At 42.5% G+C, this 27621-nt stretch overlaps 1 protein-coding gene across 9 annotated transcripts in view; it reads right to left on the bottom strand.

Annotated features, from left to right (window-relative positions):
• Positions 1-27621, bottom strand: part of LOC129822558 (elastin-like) — a 117926-nt gene that overhangs the window by 36647 nt on the left and 53658 nt on the right. For 8 of the 9 annotated variants that reach the window (XM_055880871.1, XM_055880876.1, XM_055880877.1 and 5 more), the window contains exons 6-24: positions 25143-25277; positions 24812-24922; positions 23563-23595; positions 21577-21663; positions 21438-21485; positions 21201-21263; positions 20891-21001; positions 7141-7188; positions 6931-7020; positions 6753-6809; positions 6568-6663; positions 6234-6269; positions 6001-6147; positions 5823-5858; positions 3299-3391; positions 3079-3114; positions 2831-2917; positions 2679-2714; positions 2522-2563 (exon numbers count right to left, since the gene is read on the bottom strand). In XM_055880871.1, the coding sequence (XP_055736846.1) occupies positions 2522-2563; positions 2679-2714; positions 2831-2917; positions 3079-3114; positions 3299-3391; positions 5823-5858; positions 6001-6147; positions 6234-6269; positions 6568-6663; positions 6753-6809; positions 6931-7020; positions 7141-7188; positions 20891-21001; positions 21201-21263; positions 21438-21485; positions 21577-21663; positions 23563-23595; positions 24812-24922; positions 25143-25277 (1392 nt within the window). The remainder of the gene's footprint in view (positions 1-2521; positions 2564-2678; positions 2715-2830; positions 2918-3078; positions 3115-3298; positions 3392-5822; positions 5859-6000; positions 6148-6233; positions 6270-6567; positions 6664-6752; positions 6810-6930; positions 7021-7140; positions 7189-20890; positions 21002-21200; positions 21264-21437; positions 21486-21576; positions 21664-23562; positions 23596-24811; positions 24923-25142; positions 25278-27621) is intronic. The other variant, XM_055880873.1, reaches the window with a different exon arrangement.

Raw genomic sequence — 27621 nt, 5'->3', positions numbered from 1 at the left:
TATGCTTCTGTTTTCAACACTACACCCTCCATTGATGTGCATGGCCAAAGAGCTCTATTTTCATGTCATCTGACCATAGCACCGGTTCCAATCCAAGTGCCAATGCTGTTAATCAAACTCCAGGCGGTGCTATAGTCATTTGACATGAAAATAGAGCACTTTGGCCATGCACACCCCTGGTGGGTTTGGCATTGAAAAACAGAAGCATATGCAGAAAAGCACCTCACCAAATTTTTTATGATATACTGGTCCTTTGGCTCTTGTTAAGGTCAACGGCATCATGAACTTTATCACGTACCAGGACATTTTAGCCAAAAACCTGGTTGCCTCTGCCAGGAGGCTGACGCTTGGTCGTAAGTGGATCTTCCAGCAAGACAATAATCCCAAGCAGACATAAAAATCCACAAAGAAATGCTTAATTGACCACCAAATCAACATTTTGCAATGGCCATCTCAGTCTCCAGACTTGAACCCCATTGAAAATCTATCGTTTGAATAGAAGAGGGCAGTCCATAAACACAGATGAAGGATATCATGGATCTGGAAAGATTCTGCATGGAGGAATGGTCTAAGTTCCCTCCAAATGTCCAATCTAAGAAAATATTTTTGGAAAAGGCTCAATGTCGTTATCCTCGCAAGGGGAGGGTGCTGGAGCATTGAAAACAGGGGTGCCAATACCTTTGATCACTATCTTTTAAAGATTTGTCTGAATTACCTTTAAACAAAATCTCTTTCTCTGAGCAATTCTATTAACATAAAACAATATAATTGTTTTGAGAATATACAGTTGATGTCGGAAGTTTACATACACCTTAGCCAAATACATTTAAACTCAGTTGTTCACAAATCATGACATTTAATCCTTATAAAAATTCCCTGTCTTAGGCCAGTTAGGATCACCACTTTATTTTAAGAATGTGAAATGTCAGAATAATAGTAGAGAGAATGATTTATTTCAGCTTTTATTTCTTTCATCACATTCCCGGTAGGTCAGAAGTTTACATTCACTCAATTAGTAGTTGGTAGCATTGCCTTTAAATTGTTTAACTTGGGTGAAACGTTTCGGGTAGCGTTCCACAAGCTTCCCACAATAAGTTGGGTGAATTTTGGCCCATTTCTTCTGACAGCGGTTGAAAACTGAGTCAGGTTTGTAGGCCTCCTTGCTCGCACATGCTTTTTCAGTTCTGCTCACACATTTTCTATAGGATTGAGGTCAGGGCTTTGTGATGGCCACTCCAATTCCTTGACTTTGTTGTCCTTAAGCCATTTTGCCACAACTTTGGAAGTTTGATTGGGGTCATTTTCCATTTGGAAGACCCATTTGCGACCAAGCTTTAACTTTCTGACTGATGTCTTGAGATGTTCCTTCAATATATACACATAATTGTACTTCCTCATGACGCCATCTATTTTGTGAAGTGCACCAGCCCCTCCTACAACATGATACTTCCACCCCTGTGCTTCACGATTGGGAGGGTGTTCTTTGGCTTGCAAGCCTCCACCATTTTCCTCCAAACATAACGATGGTCATTATGGCCAAACAGTTCTATTTTTGTTTCATCAGACCAGAGGACATTTCTCCAAAACATACGACCCATGTGCAGTTGCAAACCGTAGTCTGGCTTTTTCATGACGGTTTTGGAAAGTGGCTTCTTCCTTGCTGAGCAGCCTTTCAGGCTATGTCGATATAGGACTCGTTTTACTGTGGATATAGATACTTTTGTACCTGTTTCCTCCAGCATCTTCACAAGGTCCTTTGCTGTTGTTCTGGGATTGATTTGCACTTTCCGCACCAAAGTATGTTCATCTCTAGGAGACAGAACGCGTCTCCTTCCTGAGCGGTATGACGGCTGCGTGGTCCCATGTTGTTTATACTTGCGTGCTATTGTTTGTACAGATGAACGTGGTACCTTCAGGCGTTTTGAAATTGCTCCCAATGATGAATCAGACTTGTGGGAGTCTGCAATGTTTTTTCTGAGGTCATGGCTGATTTCTTTTGATTTTCCCATGATGTCAAGCAAAGAGGCACTGAGTTTGAAGGTAGGCCTTGGAATAGATCCACAGGTACACCTCCAATTGACTCAAATGATGTCAATTAGCCTATCAGAAGCTTCTAAAGTCATGACATCATTTTCTGGAATTTTCCAAGCTGTTTAAAGGCACAGTCAACTTAGTGGATGTAAACTTCTGACCCACTGGAATTGTGACACAGTGAATTTTAAGTGAAATAATATGTCTGTAAACAATTGTTGGAAAAATTACTTGTGTCATGCACAAAGTAGATGTTCTAACCGACTTGCCAAGACTTTAGTTTGTTAACAAGAAATGTGTGGAGTGGTTGAAAAACGAGTTTTAATTACTCCAACCTAAGTGTATGTAAACTTCCGACTTCAACTGTAGCTCAATATTTATATTATTTATTTCATACAGTCTTTTTGCTCATCTTTATCAAGGGTGCCAATTATTTTGGGCCTGACTATACATGAGTTAAATCTATAGGTGTTTGGTTACTATAGCCTACCTCCAGCTCCTCCTAACCCTGCACCTGCTCCTCCTGGAACTCCTGTGTTGAAGGTTGACATGAAAACAAGGCTTAGTTAAAAGTGGACAGACACTTCAGCATGAGTTACAACCAATGTTGCAACTCTGATGTTGCTGTTACGAGTGACGTTTCTTACCATATTTAGCGGCTTTGGCCGCAGCAGGATTATATCCTGAAATGTAAAACATTAATACATTAAAAAGGAAATTCCGCCAAGCCATTACAGTACACATACAGTAAAGTCAAACTACATTACATCCTGCACCCCAATGGTGCTCCTTTCTATACCTTCAGCCCCAGCTACTGGTACTCCTCCTGCTCCTCCTGCGACTGAGCCAGCACCTGGGAGCCTGCCTGCACCTCCTCCTGGGAGTCCTGTGTTGAGGGACACGAGAAAACCATTGGATTTCTGAGGCATGTCTAACTAACTTCAGTTAGTTAACAGTGGAACTAAATGAGATAATAGTGGAAGTACATTTCAGCATAAATTCAATCAATGAACCAATTCTGATGTTGTTGTTTGAGTGATTATTTACCATATTTAGCTGCTTTGGCTGCCGCAGGATTATATCCTGAAATGCAAAACATTAATCACTTGTGATTTTTATAGTCGAAAAATTATTATAGATTTGCTAAATATAACCATCTAGTTCACAATATCATATCTGAATAACGTCCTTAATATATACACACAGTAAAGAGCAACACTACTGAGATGAGAGTAGTGTTCACTGTGTAGTATACTTTTAGGCTCACCTCCTGCCCCAGGTACACCTCCTCCTCCTCCTCCTCCTGGTACTCCACCAAATCCTCCAGCTCCTAGGCCTGCTCCTGCACCCCCTGGAACTCCTGTGTGGCAAGACAAGATAAGAACAGTTAGTTAAAGGGATGATCTGCAGTTCAAACAATAACAAAGCACCAACCCTAACACTTTTTTGGTTAAAAGCTGAGGGATGGGGTTGGAGAACTGTAAGCACTCTCAAATTTATAGACAGCGCTAGACTGACCATCCATGATATCAACATAATCGTTTTAACTCTGTTCTGAGGCTATGCAGTATTTTTTTGCAGTTACAAGGTTTACAAACAAAAGAGTTAAACAAGTTTATATTTGGAATTCTGATGGTATGACAGTTCAACTAAGCTAAGCAGTTCAACTAAGCTAAGTTCTATTCTTCAAGAATCAATGGGTATATATAATTAATTTAAAAGTCTAAAAATGGATGTAGCAACTGCTGTTTGCCCCTTTAAAGGTTAACAGAAATAAAAAAATCTCCAGTTGAAGTCGGAAGTTTACATACACCCTAGCTAAATAAATTTAAACTCAGTTTTTCACAATTCCTGACATTTAATCCTTGTAAAAATTCCCTGTCTTTGGTCAGTTAGGATCACCACTTTATTTTAAGAATGTGAAAGGTCAGAATAATAGTAGAGAGAATGATTTATTTCAGTTTTTATTTCTTTCATCACATTCCCAGTGGGTCAGAAGTTTACATACACTCAATTAGTATTTGGTAGCATTGCCTTTAAATTGTTTAACTTTGGTCAAACGTTTCGGGTAGCCTTCCACAACCTCCCACAATAAGTTGGGTGAATTTTGGGCCATTCCTCCTGATAGAGCTGGTGTAACTGAATCAGGCTTTGTAGGCCTCCTTGCTGATTTATTTTGATTTTCCCATGATGTCAAGCAAAGAGGCACTGAGTTTGAAGGTAAACCTTGAAATACATCCACAGATACACCTCCAATTGACTCAAATTATGTCAATTAGCCTATCAGAAACTTCTAAAGCCATGACATAATTTTCTGGAATTTTCCAAACTATTTAAAGGCACAGTCAACTTTTTTTTTTTCTTTTTTTTTTTTCTTTTTTTTTTTTAGGGGTGGATCAGCTTAGTATTGCGGAAAGAATGTTGCTTCCAATGTAATTGTCTGCATCATTTCCATTCCCCCATATTTTTTTGGGTAAATATATATATCCATACACGTATGCATACATATACACATATATACATACACATACCTATATAGACATACATACTTTTTTAAAGAATATGCCTTTATTATTATTCCCCGCGACCCTACCACCAATCCCCCAATTGGAGTAAACTTATAAACACTTTGGCTTTTACCTTCAATTTCTACATCTTATACCTATCTTACAGACACAGTCCACTTTACAATAGTTCTCTCTTATTTGTTCTTAGTCCTTCCTCTATTTCTGTTGTCCATCCAATTTTATTTCCACTTGTAACTGTGCTATTTCACAAAAGCTCCGCACCTATACACATTTCACAGATCCCGTATGCCCTATATTGTTTATCTTGTTATTAGTCCCACCCTTCAGCTCCACCCAACCCCTCCCATCTATCTTCCAACATCATCCATTTCGGATTTCTATTTGCCATACATTTCTCAACTGTGCTGTGATGCTTCACAAAAGACCTGAACCTTCCTATTCTCATAGCTTCTACAGATTGTAAATTAAAAATAAACATCTTTGCCAAAATAATTATTATATTATTGATTGATTGACTATGGCTTTTCAAATCCCCTAGTATTGCTATCTGTAGCGTTAGTTTTAGGCAAATGTTGCAATTCTTCAGCCATTCCTGGACCTGTGACCAAAAACGAGCTACATATGGACAATACCAAAATAAATGATCTAATGACTCTGCCTCCTCACAACAGAATCTGCAGAGCTGGGAAGATTGTATACCCCATATATATAACATTCTATTAGTTGCAAGAATTTTGTACAGTAATTTATATTGAAAAATTCGAAGTTTTGAATCCGGCGTTGTTTTGCGTATCAATTCATAAACCATGTGCCATGGAATGGGTACATCGAAAATCTCTTCCCAACTATTTTGCAATTTGTATGGCACAGCTGTTAGTTTTTTGGTCCTTAAATGAAATTGGTATATGTTTTTATTTATCACATTTTTCTTTAACCATTTTTGTTCTTTAATACAGGGCCGACATACAAGTTCCTTACTTTTTTCCCCTTCTACTTGCACAGTCAACTTAGTGGATGTAAACTTCTGACCCACTGGAATTGTGATACAGTGAATTATAAGTTAAATAAATGTTTGAAAAATTACTTGTGTCGTGCACAAAGCAGATGTCCTAACCGACTTGCCAAAACAATAGTTTGTTAACAAGAAATTTGTGGAGTGGTTGAAAAATGAGTTTTAATTACTCCAACCTAAGTGTATGTAAACTTCCGACTTCAACTGTATGTACCACCTCTGATATTGCTGTTTTGAGAGATCTTTCATACCATATTTAGCAGCTTTGGCCGCAGCAGGGTTATACCCTGAAATGCAAAAGTTTATAGATTAGAAAACCAGATTTTTATAGTCAAACTACAATCACAAAAAAACAGAATTCTGACGTAACTAAACTCACGGTAAGAGGCCTATCAGATTTTGATGTTGTACAGTTACTTTCATATGTACCTCCAGCTCCTCCGGATAACCCTCCAGGTACTCCTCCTGCTCCACCTGCTACTGATCCAAGACCTGGGACGCCACCTGCACCTCCAGGTACTCCTCCTGCTCCTCCTGCTACTGATCCAAGACCTGGACCTGCACCTCCTGGGACTCCTACGGTGGAGAGTCACAAGAAAACGACTCAAATTAGTCTTATTAGCTAAAACTCTGATATTGCTGTTCTGAGTGATATTTCTTACCATATTTAGCAGCTTTGGCTGCAGCAGGATTATATCCTGAAATGTAAAAAATGTAAAATAAATCTAATTTAAAAAAGATCTGCCTGACCCTTGGCCTTACTCTGAAAATCTTTAGATATACTCTCACTGTCAGTATAGATAACAAAAAGCTAAATGTTTCACTTGTATTCTCATATTCTCTTGTATTCTCTTTCACTTGTATTCTCTGAATAGTATTAATGTCAACTGTGGCTGTCCTGTCTAGTAGTTTTGTTTGGTGGTACTGTAAACTGTCAGGTACTGTCCAGTAGAAGGTCAGAGGTGTCTTTATCACACACTCTCTTTCTCCCCTCACCTCTAGGGTAAGCTCCTCCCACTCCAGGGTAAGCTCCTCCCTCTCCAGGGTAAGCTCCACCTGCACCGGGCACACCACCCAAACCAGTACCAGCACCTGAGGGTAAACATTTCAAGAGTTAGTAGTTGAAGTTAACACTGTGTCAAAAAGCCCAGTTTTAGTAGCCCTGTGATAGCGATCACTACCATATTTAGCAGCTTTAGCCTGAGCCTGGGCCGGGTTAAGACCTCCTGTCCCAACACCTGCAGAGAGTGGGGGAACACAAACATTAGTTACAGTTCTCAATTCAAATTAATTTATGTAATAGAGTGCTCTTAAACATATTTTCCCATATATTTGTGTAAGTGTTCTCAGATTCCCTACCAGTTCCAATGGGGTATCCAGGCTTGGATCCAGGACCACCTTTTCCACCAGGAAGGCCTGCTCCACCACCACCACCAAAGCCCCCATATCCTGAAACAAGTGGAGAGAACCATCTACTGTACCGTACTGCTTGTACTACACACACATGTACAATTACACATACATGCAGAACACTACTTAAAACATTTACATATTAAAAACTTTCTGTACCAAATGGAAGTTTGCCTCCAGCTCCTCCAACTTTCGCTCCATAGCCACCTGTAGAACCCATTGCGACAAACAAACGGTATCAGTCTTGTATAGAGTAAAGGGTTTGAACTTCCATTAGCACACAGTCAGAAAATCCATTACTACTTCATTGTTTGTGAATGGACCTTTGTTTTAAATTATTGACTTATTACTGATTTAGTCAATTTCATTCCAGATCCACCCAAGACATAAAACCACACAGTTGTAATCTATTCTGTTCAGCAGTAAACATTAATACATCTACTGTAGATGGGTTAGTAGTTCTACATCATTAAGGTTTGAGCCCAGCAGGTCATAGCTGAAGCAGTTTGGGTTTTTGTCATGTGTAAACACAGCTACATTTGTTTCTCATCAAACAGGTGTTGATTTTATTCAGCAGTATGACCTAGCCTACTACAAACATCGAGGCACATTCTGAAAACTAACCTACGGAACAGAAAAGGATGATTTGTCAGTCCACTCAGATCTTACTATTGCCCCTGAGTGACTACAGATCTGAGAGGAGGCCAAAGGAAAGCTCTAACTTACTGTATGCTTTTGGCTGCATGACACTCTTTCCTGTGAGGGACCACATTCGGTAAATAGCTAACTAAGACCATGTTGTCTTAACACATATAACATTAACTGACATTGATTGAAGTGGCGGTCCCTTACAGGGAATGGGTGTGAACAGCTAACTTACATACAATACATGAAAGAAGCAGTCACAGTTTTAGTGGGTTAAGGTTCGGAGCTATTGCACTTTTTAGATTTTCGAAGTGTCTTAGAGGGGAAGGTGGTAGAAGCATCGTTCTGATTTTGAGGTCTTCCTAGAACGTGATGATGTGACTGCAAAAACACATGGTGAAAAGGGCAACAACTCAGTTTTGAAGAGGAAAGAAAATACCCTTGTTCCAAAGTCAGGACCTGGGCCTCAAAAAGAGAACAATTCGATTCTCAGCAGCCAATTCACAATGATAAACCCACCATACATAACCTGAGGCCTAGGAGGGGGGTAGACATAGAACCGCTCGTGACCATGGCTGCTCATGTGACAGTGGCTGCTCATGTGACCGTAACCGTATATGGGGCTGTGCATGTGGCCATAATGGGGGGTAATGGGGATAAGACACTGTGCACTGGAGAGAAAGGAACTGTAACAAACGGTCAACATTGTGTCAACTTACAGACCGCAAACATCTGACGTTTAACATCCATTAAACACTGGGATCAATGACGTTTAGGGACAGTAAGATAGTGAAGTTGTTGTTTTTTTGTGATCCATATTTAATTTTTATTTCACAATGTACAACACATAAGGCTGGATCACTTTACAAATACTAGCCAACATGACAACATTAACATACAATACAACTATTTACATACTCGCAGGAGTCAATTATTTGAGTGCACAATATGACATCTACAGAAAGGAAATAGAGTTTACAATAAAACATATTCTATATTATTCTCACAAAATGAAATGTCGTCCCTCCACTCCCCTACCATGTAGGACCATTGCTTGGTCAATAGTTGTTAATATCTGATCTAATTTTTGCATAATACATCCCATGCCTCAACTGTATTTGTCAGAGCTTTGTTTATTACAGCCACTGATCACTCTATACGAACAATATCTTGAAAATATGATACCCATGTTTGAGGCTGTAATATTTGTGTTGTGGAGAAATAACAAGGCAGGAGACGGGAGTACAGTTAGTTTTCCTTTAGTCAAAACCTCCTCGTGCTCTACAGTTCTCCCGGGCACACTCGTGCGCATGTGCATTTCCTATTAGGTGTAGTAACGTACACTGTCGTAATACATCACTGCTTAGTAACAGCATAGTAACTAATATAAACAGATGTAGATCCCAGATACTACACTCCTCCCCCATAGTGTTTAACTCCCAGAGAACAAGGTAAATATGTTAGGGAACTACTAATGCAATATCTGAACAATGCATTCTTAACATTTTTCAACTACTGGGTTGAAGCAGACTTTTCAGAGCCCAGCACAAATCCAGGGGATTATTCTGCCCCGAAGATGGAGTTTGTGTCCTAAGAACTAACCCAGGTAATGTCCTTTTTCTTTCCTTTTATCTAGGACATATTAAAGTGTTTGTTTGTTTTACTGTCTGTTACCTCAAACAGCTCAACTCACAGGTCAAGCTTTTGAGGTGCCTTTCGCTGTCGAATAGGATATCTCCGCTCCTCCTGGGCTTCCGGTGGTGGGCCAGGTTCGGGTGGAAGGTCAGGCTCTGTCTCTCCCGTACGTCCACAGTCAGGAGAATAGTCCTGGGGGTCGTTATTGTTCTCTCGGCGTGTCTCTGCTGGGGCGTTGGACCGTAGCAGATGATCCACATGAACGTTGACCTGGCGAAGTCAAAGGTCCTTTGCGTTGCAAGATCACACCTGAATTCCACAGGCTCTTGGGGTGTCTGAAATCACGTACCATCACCCTCTCTCCCTCTTTGAATTCTCTGACAGTCTTTGAGTGTCTGTCATGAGCTTTCTTCTGCTGTAGCTGGTGCTTTGCCACAGTGCTTGACAAGTCTGGTTTCAACAATGTCAGGCGGGTACGTGGTTGGCGTCTCAGAAACAGTTCAGCCGGTGTACATTCCGTTACTGTGTGGTGTGTTACGGTAAGTAAACAGGAACCGGGGAAGCCTTAGGTGGGTGGGCACAGACTGAACCTCGAGTCTAGTCCAGGCCTTCTTAAAGGTTTGCACGGCTCTCTCCGCTGCTCCGTTTGATGCCGGATGGTAAGGTGGTGACCGGATGTGCCTTACCCCATTGTTCTTGAGAAACATTTCAAAATCGTTTGACGTGAAAGGAGGGCCATTGTCCGATACGAGCTCCTTGACTAGTCCAAAGGATGCGAACAGGTGTCTGAGAAGATTGATGGTCTTCTCAGCTGTGGTCAGTTGAGTAGGGAACACTTCCATCCACTTGGAATGGACATCGACGACAACAAGGAAATGTTGCTTGTCAATCTCGGCGTAATCCACATGGATGCGTTCCCAAGGTGTCGCAGCCCAGGACCATGGATGAAGAGGTGCAGCAGCAGGCTTGTTGCGAACAGCTTCACAAGGTGAGCAGTGGCCTACATGCTGTTGAATGTCCTGATCCAGTCCAGGCCACCACAGATAACTGCGAGCGAGTGCTTTCATTCGAGTGATCCCTGGATGTCCCTCATGCAGGTGAGATAGCAGTCTCCTCTGGAATTTTTGAGGTACCACCACCCTTGATCCCCATAGAACACATCCTTGATCAGTGGACAACTGGTCTTTCTTGTCGATGAATGGACGAAGTTTATCGTCATTTACGAAGTTTGGCCAACCTCCTAATGTTAAGTCCAAGACTTTGGAAAGCACTGGATCTTTCCTTGTTTCCTCTGCTATGTCTGAAGCAGATATGGGCAGTTCGTCAATGAGAGAGATCTGGAAGACTGCTCTATCATCTTCACTGTCGGAGTCACTATTGCATGGTAGTCTTGATAGTGCATCTGCATTTGCGTGATCACTGGATCGTCTGTACTCAATCTCGTAGTCGTAGGCTAACAATATGAGAGCCCAACGTTGCATTCGAAGTGCTGCAAGGGTTGGTATAGCTGATTTTGGTCCAAGGATGGCCAACAGAGGCTTGTGATCTGTCAGCAGTTGGAACTTCCTTCCGTACAGGCATTTGTGAAACTTCTTCACTCCGAATATTATGCTCAGGGCTTCCTTCTCAATTTGAGCATAATTTTTCTCACTTGGTGACAGAGTCCGTGATGCAAATGCAATAGGGTGTTCTTCACCTGACGATAGAACATGTGAGATGACGGCTCCTACTCCGTATGGAGATGCATCACACGCGAGTCTCAGCTTCATCTCTGTGTTGTAGTGGGCAAGCCACTTGCTCTTTAGCAGACGCTGTTTGCAAGTCTTGAATGCTTCTTCGCATTGTGGGGACCAATTCCACTTTGTATCGGCCTGCAGCAGTTGGTGAAGCGGATGCAACAATGTGGACAAGTTTGCCACAAACTTTCCGTAATAGTTCAGGAGCCCCAAAAATGACCTCAGCTCTGAGATATTTGTGGGTGCTGGTGCGTTTACGATTGCTTCCACCTTGCTGTTGGTTGGGTGCAGGCCTTGTGCATCAATCTTGTATCCGAGATACTCCACTGAGTCCTGGAGAAACTCACACTTGCTGCGTTTCATTCTCACTCCGTATTTCTCCAGTCTTGACATCCCTTTGTCCAGCACTACAAGGTGCTCTCCAATGGTTGGTGCTGACACGAGGATGTCGTCCATGAAGCACACAACGTTGTCTATACCGTCCAAGATCTGATCCATTGTGTGTTGGAATATCACTGGAGCTGTCGAGATTCAATAGGCCAAGCGATTGAATCTGAATAGCCCCTTGTGTATATTGATGGTCAGATACTGTTCTGACTCCGGATCCAGCTTCAGTTGCTGATAAGCGAATGCCAGGTCCAGCTTACTGAAAACCTTCCCACCAGCTAGAGTGGCAAACAGATCTTCAGCGTTTGGTAGTGGATATTCCTCTGGTAGTATGCAGCGATTTACTGTGACCTTGTAGTCACCACACATTCTGACGGTCTTGTCTTTCTTTGGGACTACAACAATCGGAGCGGCCCAGTCGCTCCTCGCTACTTTCGTGATTATGTTATTCTTCTGTAGGCGGTCCAGTTCCTTCTCTACTGCTTCCTTAAGAGCATAGGGAACTGGACGTGGTTTGTGAAAGATAGGCTTGGTTCCTTCTTGCACTCTGACTTTTGCTGTGAAGTCTTGTATTTCGCCGTAGCCATCTTTGAAAAGTTCTTTGTGCTTCTCCAGAATGTTAGTGAGTGTAGCTTGACTCACTGGTTTGTCCTTTCTCAGACTGAAGATTTCTCCCCAGTTCAACTTGATCTTTTGTAGCCAGTTTCTGCCTAGCAAGGCTGATTTTTCTCCTTTAACAATGACAAGCGGTAGCGTCCACTCCTTCCCCTCATACCGGACTGGTACCTGGATCTGCCCTAACACAGGAATAGTGTCACCAGTGTATGAAGAAAGGCGGATGGACGCTGGCTGAAGAGTGCACTCTTTCAGTTTTTCTTTGTAGAGTCTCTCTGGAACCAGAGATACAGACGCTCCGGTGTCCAGCTGCATTTTTACCGGTTTTCCCGCTAACTCCATGTTGAGATAGATTCCATCTTTTTGTTGTTGAGCTGTGTACACTGTGGACAGTACTTTGTGCGCTCTTGCTGTGCGTTTTGAGGCTTTACACACTTTCTGTAAATGTCCAAACTTTCCACAATTATGGCACTTTACATTTTGGAATCGACATTCACTGCGCTGATGATTATCTCCCCCACATCTGTAGCAACTTGGCTTAGACCTTTGAGATGTGGGCTGCTTTGTTCTTGTGTAACCTTGAGGACGGAACTGAGAAAAGTGTGACTTTTGTGAGCCTTTTTCACCACGTGCATCACTGACCTTGTGAACGCCTTTCTGACATTCTGCATATCCCGATAGCTCAATAGTATCCCTGTGGGCAAGCTCGAGTCCAAGTGCGATATCACAGGCTTTCCGAAAGGTCAGGTCCTTCTCTGACAGAAGCCTTCTGTGATATGCTTCACCTGTGAGACCACATACAAACTTGTCTCGAAGAGCATCATCAAGAAATTGTGCAAACTCACATGTACTTGCCAGCCTTTTCAAAGCAAGGATGTAGTCAGCCACGGTTTCCCCTTGACTCTGGTGACGTTGGTAAAATCTGAAACGTTCTGCAATGAGAATTGGCTTAGGCTTGAAATGCCTTGAAAGAGTTTCAGTCAGTTTTGCATAGTTCAACTCCACTGCTTTTATTGGTTCAATGAGACCTTTCAGCAATCCATACTCAGTTGGACCCAAAACACTGAGAAATACATCTGCTTTCTTTTCATCTTTGATTTCATTTGCAGCCAGCCAACGCTCAAAACGCTCCAAATAGGAATCAAAATCCTCTTTTGTAGCCTCAAACTCTGGTACTCGACCAATGGTTGCCATTTTCACAGTTAATTGTTCAGTTTCCTTATTCCTTGTATTCCTTAATTTTCCTCTAATTCTTCACTTCAGAAGTTTCTGCAATTACTCCGTTCACTGCACTCATTTGTAATAATGTACACACCGTGTTACGTTCCTTCTTCCTTTTTTTTCTTTCTTGATAATATTTCTCCAATGAGATCGCCTAATTTCAATGGGTTCAATGACAGTTTTTTTTATTTTACCACCAGAGGGCAGTGTCGCTATTCTGGACTCCAATAGTCTTGCTACTTGGCAGCTCCTGAACACTGTACCTGCTAGCAGTGCTTAGCCTTTTTTTACTGGCGAAAGAAAATAAAAAATAACTGACGAATTACGTAATTATTTTGAGTTTCATTACTCACGCAACATTCTTCCCTTCAAGCAATGTCCGTTAAAGAAGTTTAACCACCTCGTCGCCACTGTAATATTTGTGTTGTGGAGAAATAACAAGGCAGGACACGGGAGTACAGTTAGTTTTCCTTTAGTCAAAACCTCCTCGTGCTCTACAGTTCTCCCGGGCACACTCGTGCGCATGTGCATTTCCTATTAGGTGTAGTAACGTACACTGTCGTAATACATCACTGCTTAGTAACAGCATAGTAACTAATATAAACAGATGTAGATCCCAGATACTACAGAGGCGAGAGGATTGTAGGGGTAATCCAAGCACTAAGGATAACCCTTTTTACCGCTGTTAACCCCGCATATATGATTGTTTTCTGAACCAGTTGCAATACAATTGAAGAGTCATCATTCAACAAAAATAAATGTGGATCTTTGACCACAGGGAAACCCATAATTGTTGTAAGGAAATCTGAAAAGTGACCAGAACTGGGACACCACAGGACATTCCCAAAACATGTGCATTAGTATTCCAACAGTATTCGGCATCTATCACATATTGGAGAAGGAATCAGGTCCATCTTAAAACATATAAATGGTGTTGCATAACTTCTATGTATAATCTTATAATGTATAAGCTGGTGTGCTGGGTTTTTAGAGGTAACAAATACATTTTCCCAAATGGCATCCCAGTTCAGGTCGTGCCCCGAACCCTGCATTTCGCGGTTCTATACTAGAGTGACACCCAATGTAGCGCATTTAACAGACAGCAGGCAATCATAAGTGGCAGAGACTATTTTAGAAGTTAATGAAGGGTCTATCCATGTAAGCATTATGTGGGATGTTAACGGGGCATCCCATGCTACACCATACGTTTTTAACGAAAATCTTAACTGTAGGTAAAGGAACCATGAAAGCCTGGAAGTGAATACATTTGTTTGATGTCCTGGAAAGGTATTAGCCCCTTATCATCTTGCAAGGTATGCACACCCTTATCCGCCCACAATGGGTACACAAAAGACTTATTGTTTGTCATCAACTTATAGTTATGCCATATAGGAGAAGAATCACAGAACTTCTTAGTGTTGCCTATGTGTTTCTCAGCATAGTACCATACTTGTAGTGAGTTGGAAATAATTGAACAAAATTTTTTGTATGCCGTTTTTATCTTGATGCCCTGAAAAAACTAGATCTGTAAGTCTATGCGGTGCAACAAGTGCTTCCTCTATGCCTCTCCAAGATGCTGCAATAGAATCATCAGACCATACTCTCAAGGATTTTATTTGGGAAAGATGAGTAATATCATTTGTAAATCTGGAAAAGACAAACCTCCTGTTCCCATTAACCGTGTAGGAGTATCATATCTAATGCGTGGCTTTTTATCATTCCAAATAAACTTTGAGGTCATTGACTTTAGTTCCTCAAAGTATTTTGGTGGAGGTGGTATAGGCACCTAACATTTAGTCGACCGAGTACGTTCATTTTTACTATTGCAATCCTACCTTGTAATGATATTTTAAGGGAGGACCATTTTGACATAGTTCCTTCTGCAAACGTGGGAAAATTTGGTGGGTATACATATGCCCAAATAACTCAAGTCTGCCTCGTGCCACTGCACTAGAGATGCAGCAGGCAAAGTAAGCCATTTCACAGGGTTGTTAAGGGGAACCAGTATAGATTTCCAGTTTATTTTATATTCAGAGAATGAACCAAAAATAGTAAATAATGTCAGAATCTGTGGAAGGGAAATTGAAATGTCTGAGAAATACAATAAGATGTCATTGGCATAGAGTGACACTTTATTCTGGGTACCTTTAATATTGATGGGTGAATATGTGGGTCCAATCTAATCGCTGGAGCAAGGGGCTCCAAAGACAGTGCAAAGAGTGTAGGTGATAATGGACATCCTTGTTTTGTGGTACGTTGTACACAGAAAGTCTTGGATAGAATGTTTCCCGTCTGCACAACTGCTTGGGATGCAGAATACAACGTTTTTAACATGGAGATAAATCCTTTACCAAAGCTAAAGGCCTCCAAAACACACCATAAATAGTTCCATTCTAGCCTATCAAAGGCTTTTTCTGCATCCAAACTAAAAAGTGCAGCAGGGACTGGGTTGTTTTCGGACTCATTTATGATATGACACGTCTAATATTGTCTGAGGCTAAACGACCCTTTATAAACCCAGTTTTATCATTGCTAATGATATGTCCTACAAGCAGTTCTAATCTGATGGCAAGTAACTTTGCAAACAGCTTGAGCTGTGTTGTAATAAGGCTTAAGGGCCTATAACTTTTACAGTCTAGGAGATTTGCCCTGATTGATAGAACCAAGAATTAGTGGCCCAACAATATCTCATACTTCAAGAAACAACTCAGGAGGGAAACCATCAAGTCCTGGTGATTTGCCTTTTTTCATAGATGTCAATGCATTCCTGAGTTCTTCAAGATTAAGTGGGGAGTCAAGGAATCCAGATTGCTCTCTGTCAAGTTTGGGAAGGTCCAATGATGATAAGAAGTGTGTCATCTTACTATGATCAGGGTCCGCCTCTGATGTATACAATTGGGAATAAAACTGCCTAAATGTATCATAAATTTCTGCCTGGTCATGTGATATCTTACCAGATGGCGTTTGAATTGTATTTATACAAGAAAAGGCCTCATTTTGCTTAAGCCTTGCAGCCAAAAGTCTACTAGCTTTCTCCCCTTCAGAATATAGTATGTTACTCTTGTGCGATAAATTATAAATTCTGCTTTAGACTGTTGTAAAGTGTTATACTCGTGTTTTAATGTTGTTCAAATCTTCAACTTTTGCTCTACATTTTTGTTTCTGCTCCTTTTCAACCAGAGCAATCTGTTTTTCCAGATCTACTAATTTTTTACTGCGAGTTGAGTTAAGATGTGAAGCAAACGAGGTAGTTTCCCCTCAAAAAAATATTTTGCCACCTCTCAAAGTGACAGAGGGGATGTGGCTGTATCTGTATTAAACAATAAAAATTCTTTCAACTTTGCTGAAAGCTGTGTCAAAAATGCCATATTCTGCAGCAATGTTGCTTTGAAGCGCCATCTTCTGGCACCTTTCTGTTTGTAGCTGTCAATTAAGATACTATACAGGACAGCTCCATGAAAAGAAATGACTATGCGGAGCACCTTGGTTGTCTGAATACACCTGTTTATATAGGGAGATACAAATATGTAGTCTATCTGTGAAAATGTATTATGTATCGAAGAAAAGAAAGTATAATCTTTGACAATCAAATTCAAGCTCTGCAGCAAATGAGATGAGATCACCAGAAGCCTGATCAGTTGAGCGTGCAATGAAACATGAGACCTATCTAACTGAGAATTACATACCTGATTAAAATCTCCTCCCACAAGTTGGTATTCTGAAAGATCTAATATTCTTTTCGAGATAGAACTAAGGCAATATGGAATCAGGGGCAATATATTGAGGCAAAACACATCTACGTGTGATTTATAACTGTAGTTACAAATACGAAATATCCTTTATCGTCATTATTAGAACCATCAACTTGAACGTGTAGTTTTCTATCAAATAATATTAAAACACCTTTCGTTTTGTGAGTGAGCAACACATTTGTAGTTTTTGTAGTATCTGTTTTGGAATCTATTGACATCAGAATGTTTGAGGTGGGTTTCTTGTATTAGGGCGATATCACCCTTTTTGCGACTGATGTATTCTAAGCATTTGGTACGCTTGATAGCGGAATTCAAACCACGGGAATTTAACGACATCACGATGAGCTCACGGTTCATTAAAAAGATTTGTCATATAGAATGTATGGATAAGTGTAGGACAAAATAAACAAGAAATTTAATGAACTCCTACTTCAATATAAACAATATAAACAGAAAAAATTACACCCCATTATACATATTTGTGAACTAACTCTGACAGCTGGGTTTGAACAATAATATAAACAAATACAGTAACCACCCACAAGAGCGGAAGTCTATAGCTTCAACCGCTCTCTTTGGCTGGTAGGAACTCAAATTCGCTAACATCAGGAGGCTCCCAAACAGCGGCGCACGTCCCAAAGCCAGTCCCTGGTTGCGGTCCAAACACTGAAAAGACACACCCTCGTCCAACTACCCTCGCCTTATACCCTTGGGGGAATACCCGTCGCCATCTTGGAGGATGGTCCAAATGATTAGCCAAGCAAAGGAAGTTTGCAACGCCCCTCAGCCCTCGTTTTTAGTCTGCTTTCCAATTGTACAAATATGTTGACTCCGGGCCTGAAAATCCCCATAATTCAATTCGCGACAATTGTACATCCGCTAAGAAAAGTCTGCCAAAACTTAAAAACAACATCAATGGAGAAGTCAACATATAGGTCGAAGTAAAAAGGAATGGAAATAAGTTGTAATTTTGCTACTATGTAAAAAGTAAATGTGTTTTTGTTTGATTATCTTTTGGAAATTGTAAAAATAAAACATTTCCCTTCTACAGAAGTTCCAGCTAGGCAGCTAATGAATTTGCTAGCTATCATACAGTATTCATATATTAATAATTATATATTTAATATAAGTATACATGCACACAGTTGAATGTACGGCATATAAAGCACCCACAAGCCACCAGTGGCTGAAACACAATCATCGCTGCATGAACGAGTGACGAATTTCCAGCCAAGGATGTCCATGTAAAAATCATTCCTTCCACCCTCGCCCCTTGCCCTGAAAGTGTATACTCGTCAGACGTCATGATACGTCATCAGAAGTGTCCACTTCATTTGAGGGATGAGGAGATAGGGTGTGCTTATAAGTGTTTGGACTGTAGCCCCGTTATGATTCACTATATTGGATCACTCCAATATTTTGGTATCACTCCGCGGCGGAGGGATACATCCGAGGTGAGGATTTACAGATTCACTCCCGTGTACACCTGTGTCACGGCTGGGGTCCGCCCCTATATATAGACAACATGGCCGCAACACACGCCATAAGGCGCTGTTTTACTACTTGGATATTAAACCGGCTAGGTAATATTGCAGTTGGCGTAAAACAAAAACATGCAAATCAAATCCATTACCTGGTTGCTGTGTTGCAGAGGTACTGGGTTATTTATCCATTATCCGGTTTAATTCCTCCTAGCGGGTCAAAACATAGCTCCCCCAGGGCGTCGGACCACTGCTCCTTGGCCTTGTTGGCTTGGCTGAGCTTATGGCTTCCCTTTGTGACAGGTGTGATGCTGGCATCTCCCTGGGGATCCACATACCTTGTGTATGCACGACCTGGGTTTGAGCCACGCGGAGAGGGCGGTGGAGAGCTCTACTGGATGCCTGTTTTGTTTGGTGTTCTCAGAACGCCTGCACCTGTTGCAATTGGAGGCCATGCGCGAGTGGGTCGGCCAGGCTCGGGCTCAGGCTGGGGTCGAACTTACTCCTTCAGGAGAGGTGCGGCAGCAAGCTGTTAGTCCCTCTACTGGGCCCAGTACCCCTCCCAGGAAGAGTGGCCGGAGCCATCACAGGCATAGCCCATCTGCTGCCAGTCCTGGATGGGGGCATGAATCGGACCGCTGGGACCACCTTGAATGGAGGGCGCATGCCCTGCTTCAGGAGGTTGATAGCTTCGACGGCGACGACAGCTGTTCCCTGTTGGCCAGTGATAGGCTGTTCCTGGGGGACAATGCTGGCACTGTTCACCACCGTGAGCGGGGCTACCAGGCTGACAGGCCATCTGAAGCCGCCAGCAGGGCTTCATCGCCCCCAGCGGCTCGAGAGGCTATGAGGAGCCTACTCACTTGGGTAGCCACTGCACTGGACATCAACTGGTGGAGAGTAATGACTCACCATCTGTCCCCCTTTCTGCTGAGTTCTTCGAGGCCTTGAGGGAGGGCTGGGCCTCTGCCAAGGCGGGACCCCCGCAGAGTCTTTGATGCGGACTTGAAAGCTACATAGGGGTCCCTCTGCTCTCTTGGCCACCAGCAGCCACCATGCTGCTGCAGGCCTACCTACAGACTCTGTTTTCTCGGCTGCAGGAGGGCACATAGGAGCTCCTCCGGGAAGTGATGGAGGTCTCTTGCCTGCTCCTCTCTCTGTCTTCAAGCGACGTAATTTTACCCCGCAGTTGCTTCACTGCATCTCGGCAGGTGGCTATGTCGTCTGTAGCAGCCCTGGTGCTAACCTGCATCTCATCACAGCGCCGCTCCAGAGACTTGCATGTGACAGATTGGCTGGCAATGTCGTTTGAGAGTTTTAAGATAGATGTGTTGGAGGCTTCCACCATATCTCTGAGTGATATAATTTCTCCTGAAAGCAGTTCCTCCAGGTATTCCTTAACTGCTTGTTTGACCAGTGTCTGCATCAAAGTTTGTTGTTGATTCAGAACATTCAATATGGCGGAGTTGGATGTATCCTTACTGGTATTTTTATTTTCTATGTATTTTTCTCTGTGGAGAGGTTAAAATAATGATATTTTGGAGATTATTTTGTTTTCAAATAACCGAAAGTGAGCAGTTGTAATCTGAATAAAGGGAAAAAGGCCATTCTTGAACATGGGGTGAGACATTCTTACAAATTTACTAGAGAACCATTTCGGATTTAAGTATGCTTTTTGTATGACTGATGCCTTTAGTGAGAGGTCTAATGCTTTAATATTTAATAATTTATTCCCTCCGAATTCATATTTGTTGCATAAGTAGGCCCTTTTAATTTTGTCTGGCTTGCCATTCCAAATAAAATGTAATTTTTTTGTTCATATAATTTAAAAAGCAGATGTTGGCAAAACCATAAGCAAATAGGTAAACTGTGATATGACTAAATAGTTAATCAGGGTGATTTTTCCACAAATAGACAGGTATTTTCCTTTCCATGGTAGCAAGATCTTATCTATTTTTGCTAAATTTCTAAAAAATGTATTGGATTGAGAATTTATTTCTTTCTATCCTCACTGGTATTAGTTGCCTCGGTGTCTTCCTTTGTTTGGGAGGCTTCCCTATGCCTTAGTTGAGTGTCCTCAGCTGCGTAGGTCCATGTTATTAAGCATTTTGATGGTTCAGAGGCCAGTTGTCAGGACTTTATTATGAATTTCGGACTTTTGAGACAGTACTCAGAACTATACGTGCATCTCTGCCAAAAGGCCACCAGAAGTGTTATAGTTCTTCTTAAGTAACTAATGGAGGATTGCCACCTCCAGTTTACCTGCACACGCCAAATGATAACACACTTGTATTAACACGAGCTATGTGTCCATTTCTATAGATTCCATGATGGCAATGCAAAGACACAAAAATGTAGCTTCATTATCAACCTTTTAGCTGTGAATTGATAGTAGAAAATAAATCATTAGTAGTCATTAAATTGTCCGATGACAAACCTTGTGTTTTGGGTGTTTTGAGTGGGTATCCATGGAATACTCCTGGCTGCATTGGTCCTCCATAACCAACACGACCCGAGCCTCCTGGTCCCTGCTGTCCTCCACCTGGCACTGTAGAGGACAAATCATATCAGGCAGACAGACAGGTGACAGACAGGCAGGCAAACACAGGAAGGCAGAAAGACAGACGGACAGACAAGACATGAAAACAATGTGATCTGTAGATGCATGCATGTTACAGGTATCCCAATCAAATGTCATGTCATCAAATATGTTATTGCATGTCTTATTAAAAGCGTGATTGACTTACATGATTTGGGATTGAGGCCGTTCCCAGTGGCCACACCGGGCAACACTCCACGACCACCAAACCCTGAAGACATGAAAAGGGGATCAGAGAATTAGCAAGTGAATTGATATCACAGCATGCAAATCCCTGAGTTACATCAACCTGTATTAAATCCATGAAGGGAGGATATGGTTAAACATTCTTTGATATAATGTGATTTATGTGGGTTTGACTTTCAGAGGAAGAGAATAGGCACACCTTGTCCTGGCACCTGGCCACCTTGGTAAAGTCCAGGCACCCCCACACCTGCAAAGACCAATGCAATCAATGATTTTATACGGCATCCAATGGCATTCAGATTTTGTACACGTGCATAGTTAAATAAACACTCACTCACCTGGTACTCCTCCTTTTGGAGCCTTTCCTTTTCCAGCACCAGGTCCCAGCCCACCTCCAGGTAGGCCAGTCTGAGGAATAACAGGTGCTGAAAGAGACACATAGTAGAGACATTACATACTGTAGTAACAACTACTCATGTACTAGTGAGTCCCGCGTCAATATTGTGAATCAGCGTAGCTAGTGTACATTACACTTCTAGAGGATAATGATAAAACATTGAACATTGTCAAGAGAAAAGGTAGGACTGGATGGCATGATTTGAGCTTTGTGTGTGTCTTTTATTTCCCATGGGCACTGCAGCTCCTGTTCCTGCGCCTCCAGGTCCCCCTGAGTTTGTCGTCATCATCATCATCATCATCACAGTGATCAAAGAATGTGGACAATGCAAATTTTTATCCAGAGTTGTTCTGAGAGGCAGAGGCTCTATGGCACTCTATTCCGTATAAAGTGCACTACGTTTGACCAGGGCACATAGGGCTCTGGTCAAAAGTAATGCTCTATGTAGGGAATAGGGTGCCATTTGGGACTCAGCCCACAATAATGCATGGTATTTGTCTTGCCTCATCAAATGCTTCATTTCTTTGGCTCTTTGATTATCCCCTATGCAGGAAATTAGCTGTCAGCTCTGGCTCTTGAGGGCTTGGCAGTCGGGATAAAAGTTTTAATTTATTTGTTTAACCTTCTCTTTCTATATTAAAATCCACCAATCCTTCTCTCCAAGGAACAGACATTACGCAGTGCCTTTTGTATGTGGTGAACGAACAAAGGGATTCAGAGAAACAAGGGAAGACTGGCAACAGAAAGAATGGAGAGGAATGCTGCTCTTTTCACTGAAAGGGGTTTGGATGGAATGGGATTGTTTTGTTGGAATGCCATGAAAAGAGTCAAGATAGGGTTGAGGAGCATTGCACAAGAGCTGTATTGGCCTGTGACTGAGGGCCTTGTCGACTGCCAACCAATATTTAAACGCAGGCTCTTTGCCATAATGCTAGGCCATGATACCCTTCATTGAACATACCCTAATAGGCTGACCACACCGCTCGCGTCGCGTGCGCGAGCGTTGCAAAATAAATTTAGAAATCTATGTTATTCAATTATTGCACCCACACTGCTCGCGCGTGTCAACGAGCGTCTGCGTTTCCAAGGGCTAAAATAGAACTCCTTTCTATTTCTGACGCAGATTGCGCTGCAAGTCCTGCCTCTCCCATCTCCTCATTGGTTTATAGAAGCAGGTACCCATGTGCCATCTCCTCATTGGTTATACCCACGTGGGTGATTGAAAGACGAACTGTGTTGCCAGTCGGTGTAGTAATACTATGAAAGTTTAGATGCCAATCACCATATAAGTTCAAAGATGAAAAAGCCTGGAAGGAGGAGAGATGACTAAAAATGATTTGGTTGACCGTTTTATGTGTGGATTAATTGTCGGAGTAGAGGACCTTGTGCATTTCAGGTAAAGTAACAACTCAATGTTTATATCCCAGGACAAATTAGCTAGCAACAGCAAGCTAGCTAAATAGGACAAATTAGCTAGCAAGTGCAAGCTAACTAGCTAAATTGCTATAAATGTTTAATGCTTTTCGACCTGTCCCCAAATTACTATATTTGGTTCAGAGTTTGTTTTGATATTTTAGCATGCGTGTTGTGATCACGTTTGGTGTAGGGGGACAAAATAAATGAATGCACGATGGCACGCGCGTGCAGCCGGTTTGGGTTCCGTGTAAAACAACGTAGTTCAGGCAATATTGTTTAATAATAACAATCTACACCAATCTATAAATCATGTCAAAAGTTTGGATGCAATTGATGTGACATTTTTTCTCACAGCATGTGAGCACACAAACCTATATAAGTTATTGAAAGCTGTACAGTCGGAGAATGCTTTAAAAAAAGTAGATCACTAGTTCTACAATGGCTGCTGCGACTGTACGATTTCAACTAGTCATGGGACCCTGGGTGCTAACATGGTGCCCATGCCACTCACCTAGACCTGGCTGTAATCCACCACCGCCATAGCCTGTAGAGAAACACAGAAACAAAATGTAGGTTGGTTTATAGTTTGTTGTGATTTATGTGTGTTTGGTTGTTTTATATCTTTACACAACACAGATAAATCCATAGCAACATTATTGAATGGCAATAAAATATAAAATATATTTTATACAAAACATCTCACCTAGCTATCTAAAGATGAAAGCACTAATTGTAAGTCGCTCTGGATAAGAGCGTCTTCTAAATGACTAAAACGTACATTTCAATACTATCATGTAGACCAATGCTGGTCCATCCCTCCCGGAGGACAATGCCTCAGGACTACTTGGCCTTGTTACGATCGTTGAAATAACATTCGGACCAAGGCGCAGCGTGATATGGGTTTCACATATTTTTATTCGTGAAAAGCACAAAACAAAAAACGATACGTGAAGCTCTGGAGTGCTCACAGGCAACAACACAAAAACAAGATCCCACAAAACACAGTGGGGAAATGGCTGCCTAAATATGATCCCCAATCAGAGACAATAATAAACAGCTGCCTCTGATTGGGAACCATACCAGGCCAACATAGAAAAAAACAACCTAGATTACCCACCCTAGTCACACCCCGACCTAACCAACATAGAGAATAAAAAGGCTCTCTTTGGTCAGGGCGTGACAGGCCTGATGACTTCTTGCTGTCCCCAGTCCACCTGGTCATGCTGCTGCTCCAGTTTCAACTGTTCTGCCTGTGACTATGGAACGCTGACCTGTTCCCCGGACGTGCTACGTTGTCCCGGACCTGCTGTTTTCGATTCTCTCTCTCTACCGCACCTGCTGTCTCTAACTCTGAATGCTCTGCTATGAAATGTCAACTGACATTTACTCCTGAGGTGCTGACCTGTTGCACCCTCTACAACCACTGTGATTATTATTATTTGACCCTGCTGGTCATCTATGAACGTTTGAACAACTTGGCCATGTACTGTTATAATCTCCACCCGGCAGAGCCAGAAGAGGACTGGTCACCCTTCAGAGCCTGGTTCCTCTCCAGATTTCTTCCTAGGTTCCTGCCTTTCTAGGGAATTTTTTCTAGCCACTTGTTCTTCTACATCTGCATTGCTTGGTGCTTGGAGTTTTAGGCTGGGTTGGTGTATACCACTTTGTGACATCGGCTGATGTAAAAAGGGCTTTATAAATAGATTTGATTGATTGATTGAGATGCATGGCTTTGAAAATGTCTTCTGTCTGTACAGTACCTGGTTGTAGTCCACCTCCTGCCCCATAGCCTCCACCTCCAGTGAAGTAGCCCCCAGCACCACCTCCTCCATACGGCGAGCCTCCATACGGCGAGCCTCCTCCATAACCAGCTGAGGAGAGGGGAGAGAAGCCATGTGTGGTTATTAATCCAACCCTTTAACATTCTCAGTGTCTCATTGTGTCATATTGTGAAGCGCTCTAATGTGGCCAGGAATGATCGGTAGCCTAAGTGGTCTTTTAGCATAGTATTAGCTTGAACAGCACTAAGACACAGGGTCAGTACTATTGGTGGTCCAAGAACCTGAACCTGAAGTGACACTGCTACTGTACCTCCAGGCTTAGCATATCCTCCTCCAAGGGCTCCTGCTCCTAGACTGCCTGCTCCAGGACCAGCTCCATATCCTCCACCACCAAGACCACCAAGACCACCAACCCCAACAACACCAGCACCAAGGTTTCCATAACCTCAGAGAGGAGAGGGTGAGAGAGTATGAAGCAGTATTAGTGAACAACATCATTTCAGATCCACATGAAGTGCATAGGTTGTGCACAGAAAATAGAGGTTTGACTTAGTTGTATATAGTAGGTCTCAAGGAGTGTTGGTGGTGGTAATGTCAGATTGTGCCTACTAGAGGGAGTCAGAGGCTGAGAGAGGAACAGCTAATCTCTAGTGGCTGCCGCGGCAACAGGTTTTTGGCATGCAGCAACAGTCTCTATGGGGAGAAACATTTATTCTTCCCACATGGTAATCATACATAAATTAAGTAATATTCCAGCTTGGGTTTCTTATTGTTGACAAGAACAGCGGGAGGGGGAGGCGGGAGAGGGGGGGGGGGGGGGGGAGGAGGGTAGAGAGGAGACGGATGATTCCGGACATGGCCCAGCTGTCCGCAGACAGCGATGGAGAGAGGGAAGAGAGGCGAGGAGGAATGCAAGGGGTAGCGATAGAACAAGACAGGGTTTCATCCTCTAGTCAAAACAATTATGGGCAACGTCCTGCCAAGGCCTTGACATCCCCACCACACTAAGCTAGGTCCTCCAGACCTCCTCCTATCCGTGCACCTCCCATTGCTCAACCGACAGCTGACACGTGGAGGTGATGAGGAGAGTAGAGAAAGAGGAGGAGGAGGAAGAGGCGAGACAGACGCTAAGCTAAACAGCCTCGTACTAATCCACCTCCTTTAAACCTTATTTTCATTCCATTGCTCAACCAACGACATTCTTAGAAACAAGGAGGTGATGAGGAGGAGGCAGCACAGGGCTGAGGAAGAGGCAAAACAGGGTCGTTCATTAGTCTAAATGGTACAGTACACTCCCTTGGCCTGGGGTTGGACAGCCAGTCTATCTCAAAGCTATTGGTTTTTCATAGCTCTCAGAGGAGACAAAAGACCAGCACAGAGGGTTGGAATGTCTCACTGGCAGCTCTCTGTTTAGGAGAGGAGCACAGGCCAGTCTGAGGTGTGTGTATGTATGTGTGTGTGGGAGAGAGACACACACACATTCTCTCTCTTTCTCTTTGGCTGTGTGAGACTCGCTTAGCGCTCAGGGTTGACCGCCACCTGCTACGCTGCTCTGAACCCTCTGATCACAGACCAGGAGACGAAAGGCAGACACCACCAACCCTTCCTGAGAAGGAACGTGTGTGTGTGTGTGTGTGTGTGTGTGTGTGTGTGTGTGTGTGTGTGTGTGTGTGTGTGTGTGTGTGTGTGTGTGTGTGTGTGTGTGTAAGAGAGTAAGAGAGAGAGAAAGAGAAAGAGCATCATTACAACACTGTATATAGACATAATATGACATTTGAAATGTCTTAATACTTTTGGAACTTTTGTGAGTGTAATGTTTACTATTCATGTTTTGTTGTTTATTTCACTTTTGTTTATTATCTATTTCACTTGCTTTGGCAATGTAAACATATGTTTCTCATGAAAATAAAGCCCCTTAAATTGAAATTGAAATAGAGAGCCAGAGAGAGGGGGGAAGGCAAGGAGAAAGAGAAGAAGAAAGAAAGAGTGGGCAGACTCTCACACCAGGTTCAAAGACAGTAGAGACAGCAAGGCCTTCCCAGTCAACACGGGACTCCATTTTTTCTGGCTCCAACATCACTGGATCTCACTTCTATAAAGCAGCTGAAAGGGAAGCTACTCTACAGTAACCGTAATGCCCTCAAAGTCATGTCTTTTTCTCTTTAAGGATAAGAGAACACAGCAACATGCTCCGTCCGGACCATTGCTCATTGGCAACTCTCTACAGATTGTATCATCGAGACACATACGAGCTCCGTACAAAAGTTGTTTTAGTCATATTTACCCAAAGCTGTCAGCTCCAACAGGCAGGCCTTTGTCTGAGGCATATTATTACAGTATGTCAGTTCACACAAACATGCCTGTCTTAGCTCACACATTAACTTGTTGGAAGCGAGTGTACTGCAAGACCCAAGTTTGTTTGTTGTAATGAACCGCACACATGGAAACTCCGTCGACCTGACCTTGACTAGCTGTGAAACACACTGTTTCTCCTCCAAGGTGCTGTTATTTGATGTTAAGACATTCAATTAGCAGATTACTGACAGGTCACTATAGTGTACGTGAGACCAAATGGCTGTCTGTCTAGGTGAGACATGCGAGCCACAGCAGAGCCATAGGGCTAATGGAAACCAAACCGGTTTCCATTAGAGAAGCCGTGAAAAGACGGCTGGGACAGAAAAACAATCCTGCACAGCACAGGAGAGAGAGAGAGAGAGAGAGAGCGGCAGAGCCAGAAAATTATAAGGTGACTGAAAATAATGCAGTTTAATGCATCATACTTTCACTCT

Source organism: Salvelinus fontinalis, chromosome 24, assembly GCF_029448725.1.
Source record: "Salvelinus fontinalis isolate EN_2023a chromosome 24, ASM2944872v1, whole genome shotgun sequence".
Classification (NCBI taxonomy): Eukaryota; Metazoa; Chordata; class Actinopteri; order Salmoniformes; family Salmonidae; genus Salvelinus; species Salvelinus fontinalis.
This window is presented reverse-complemented; position numbering and strand designations above follow the sequence as displayed.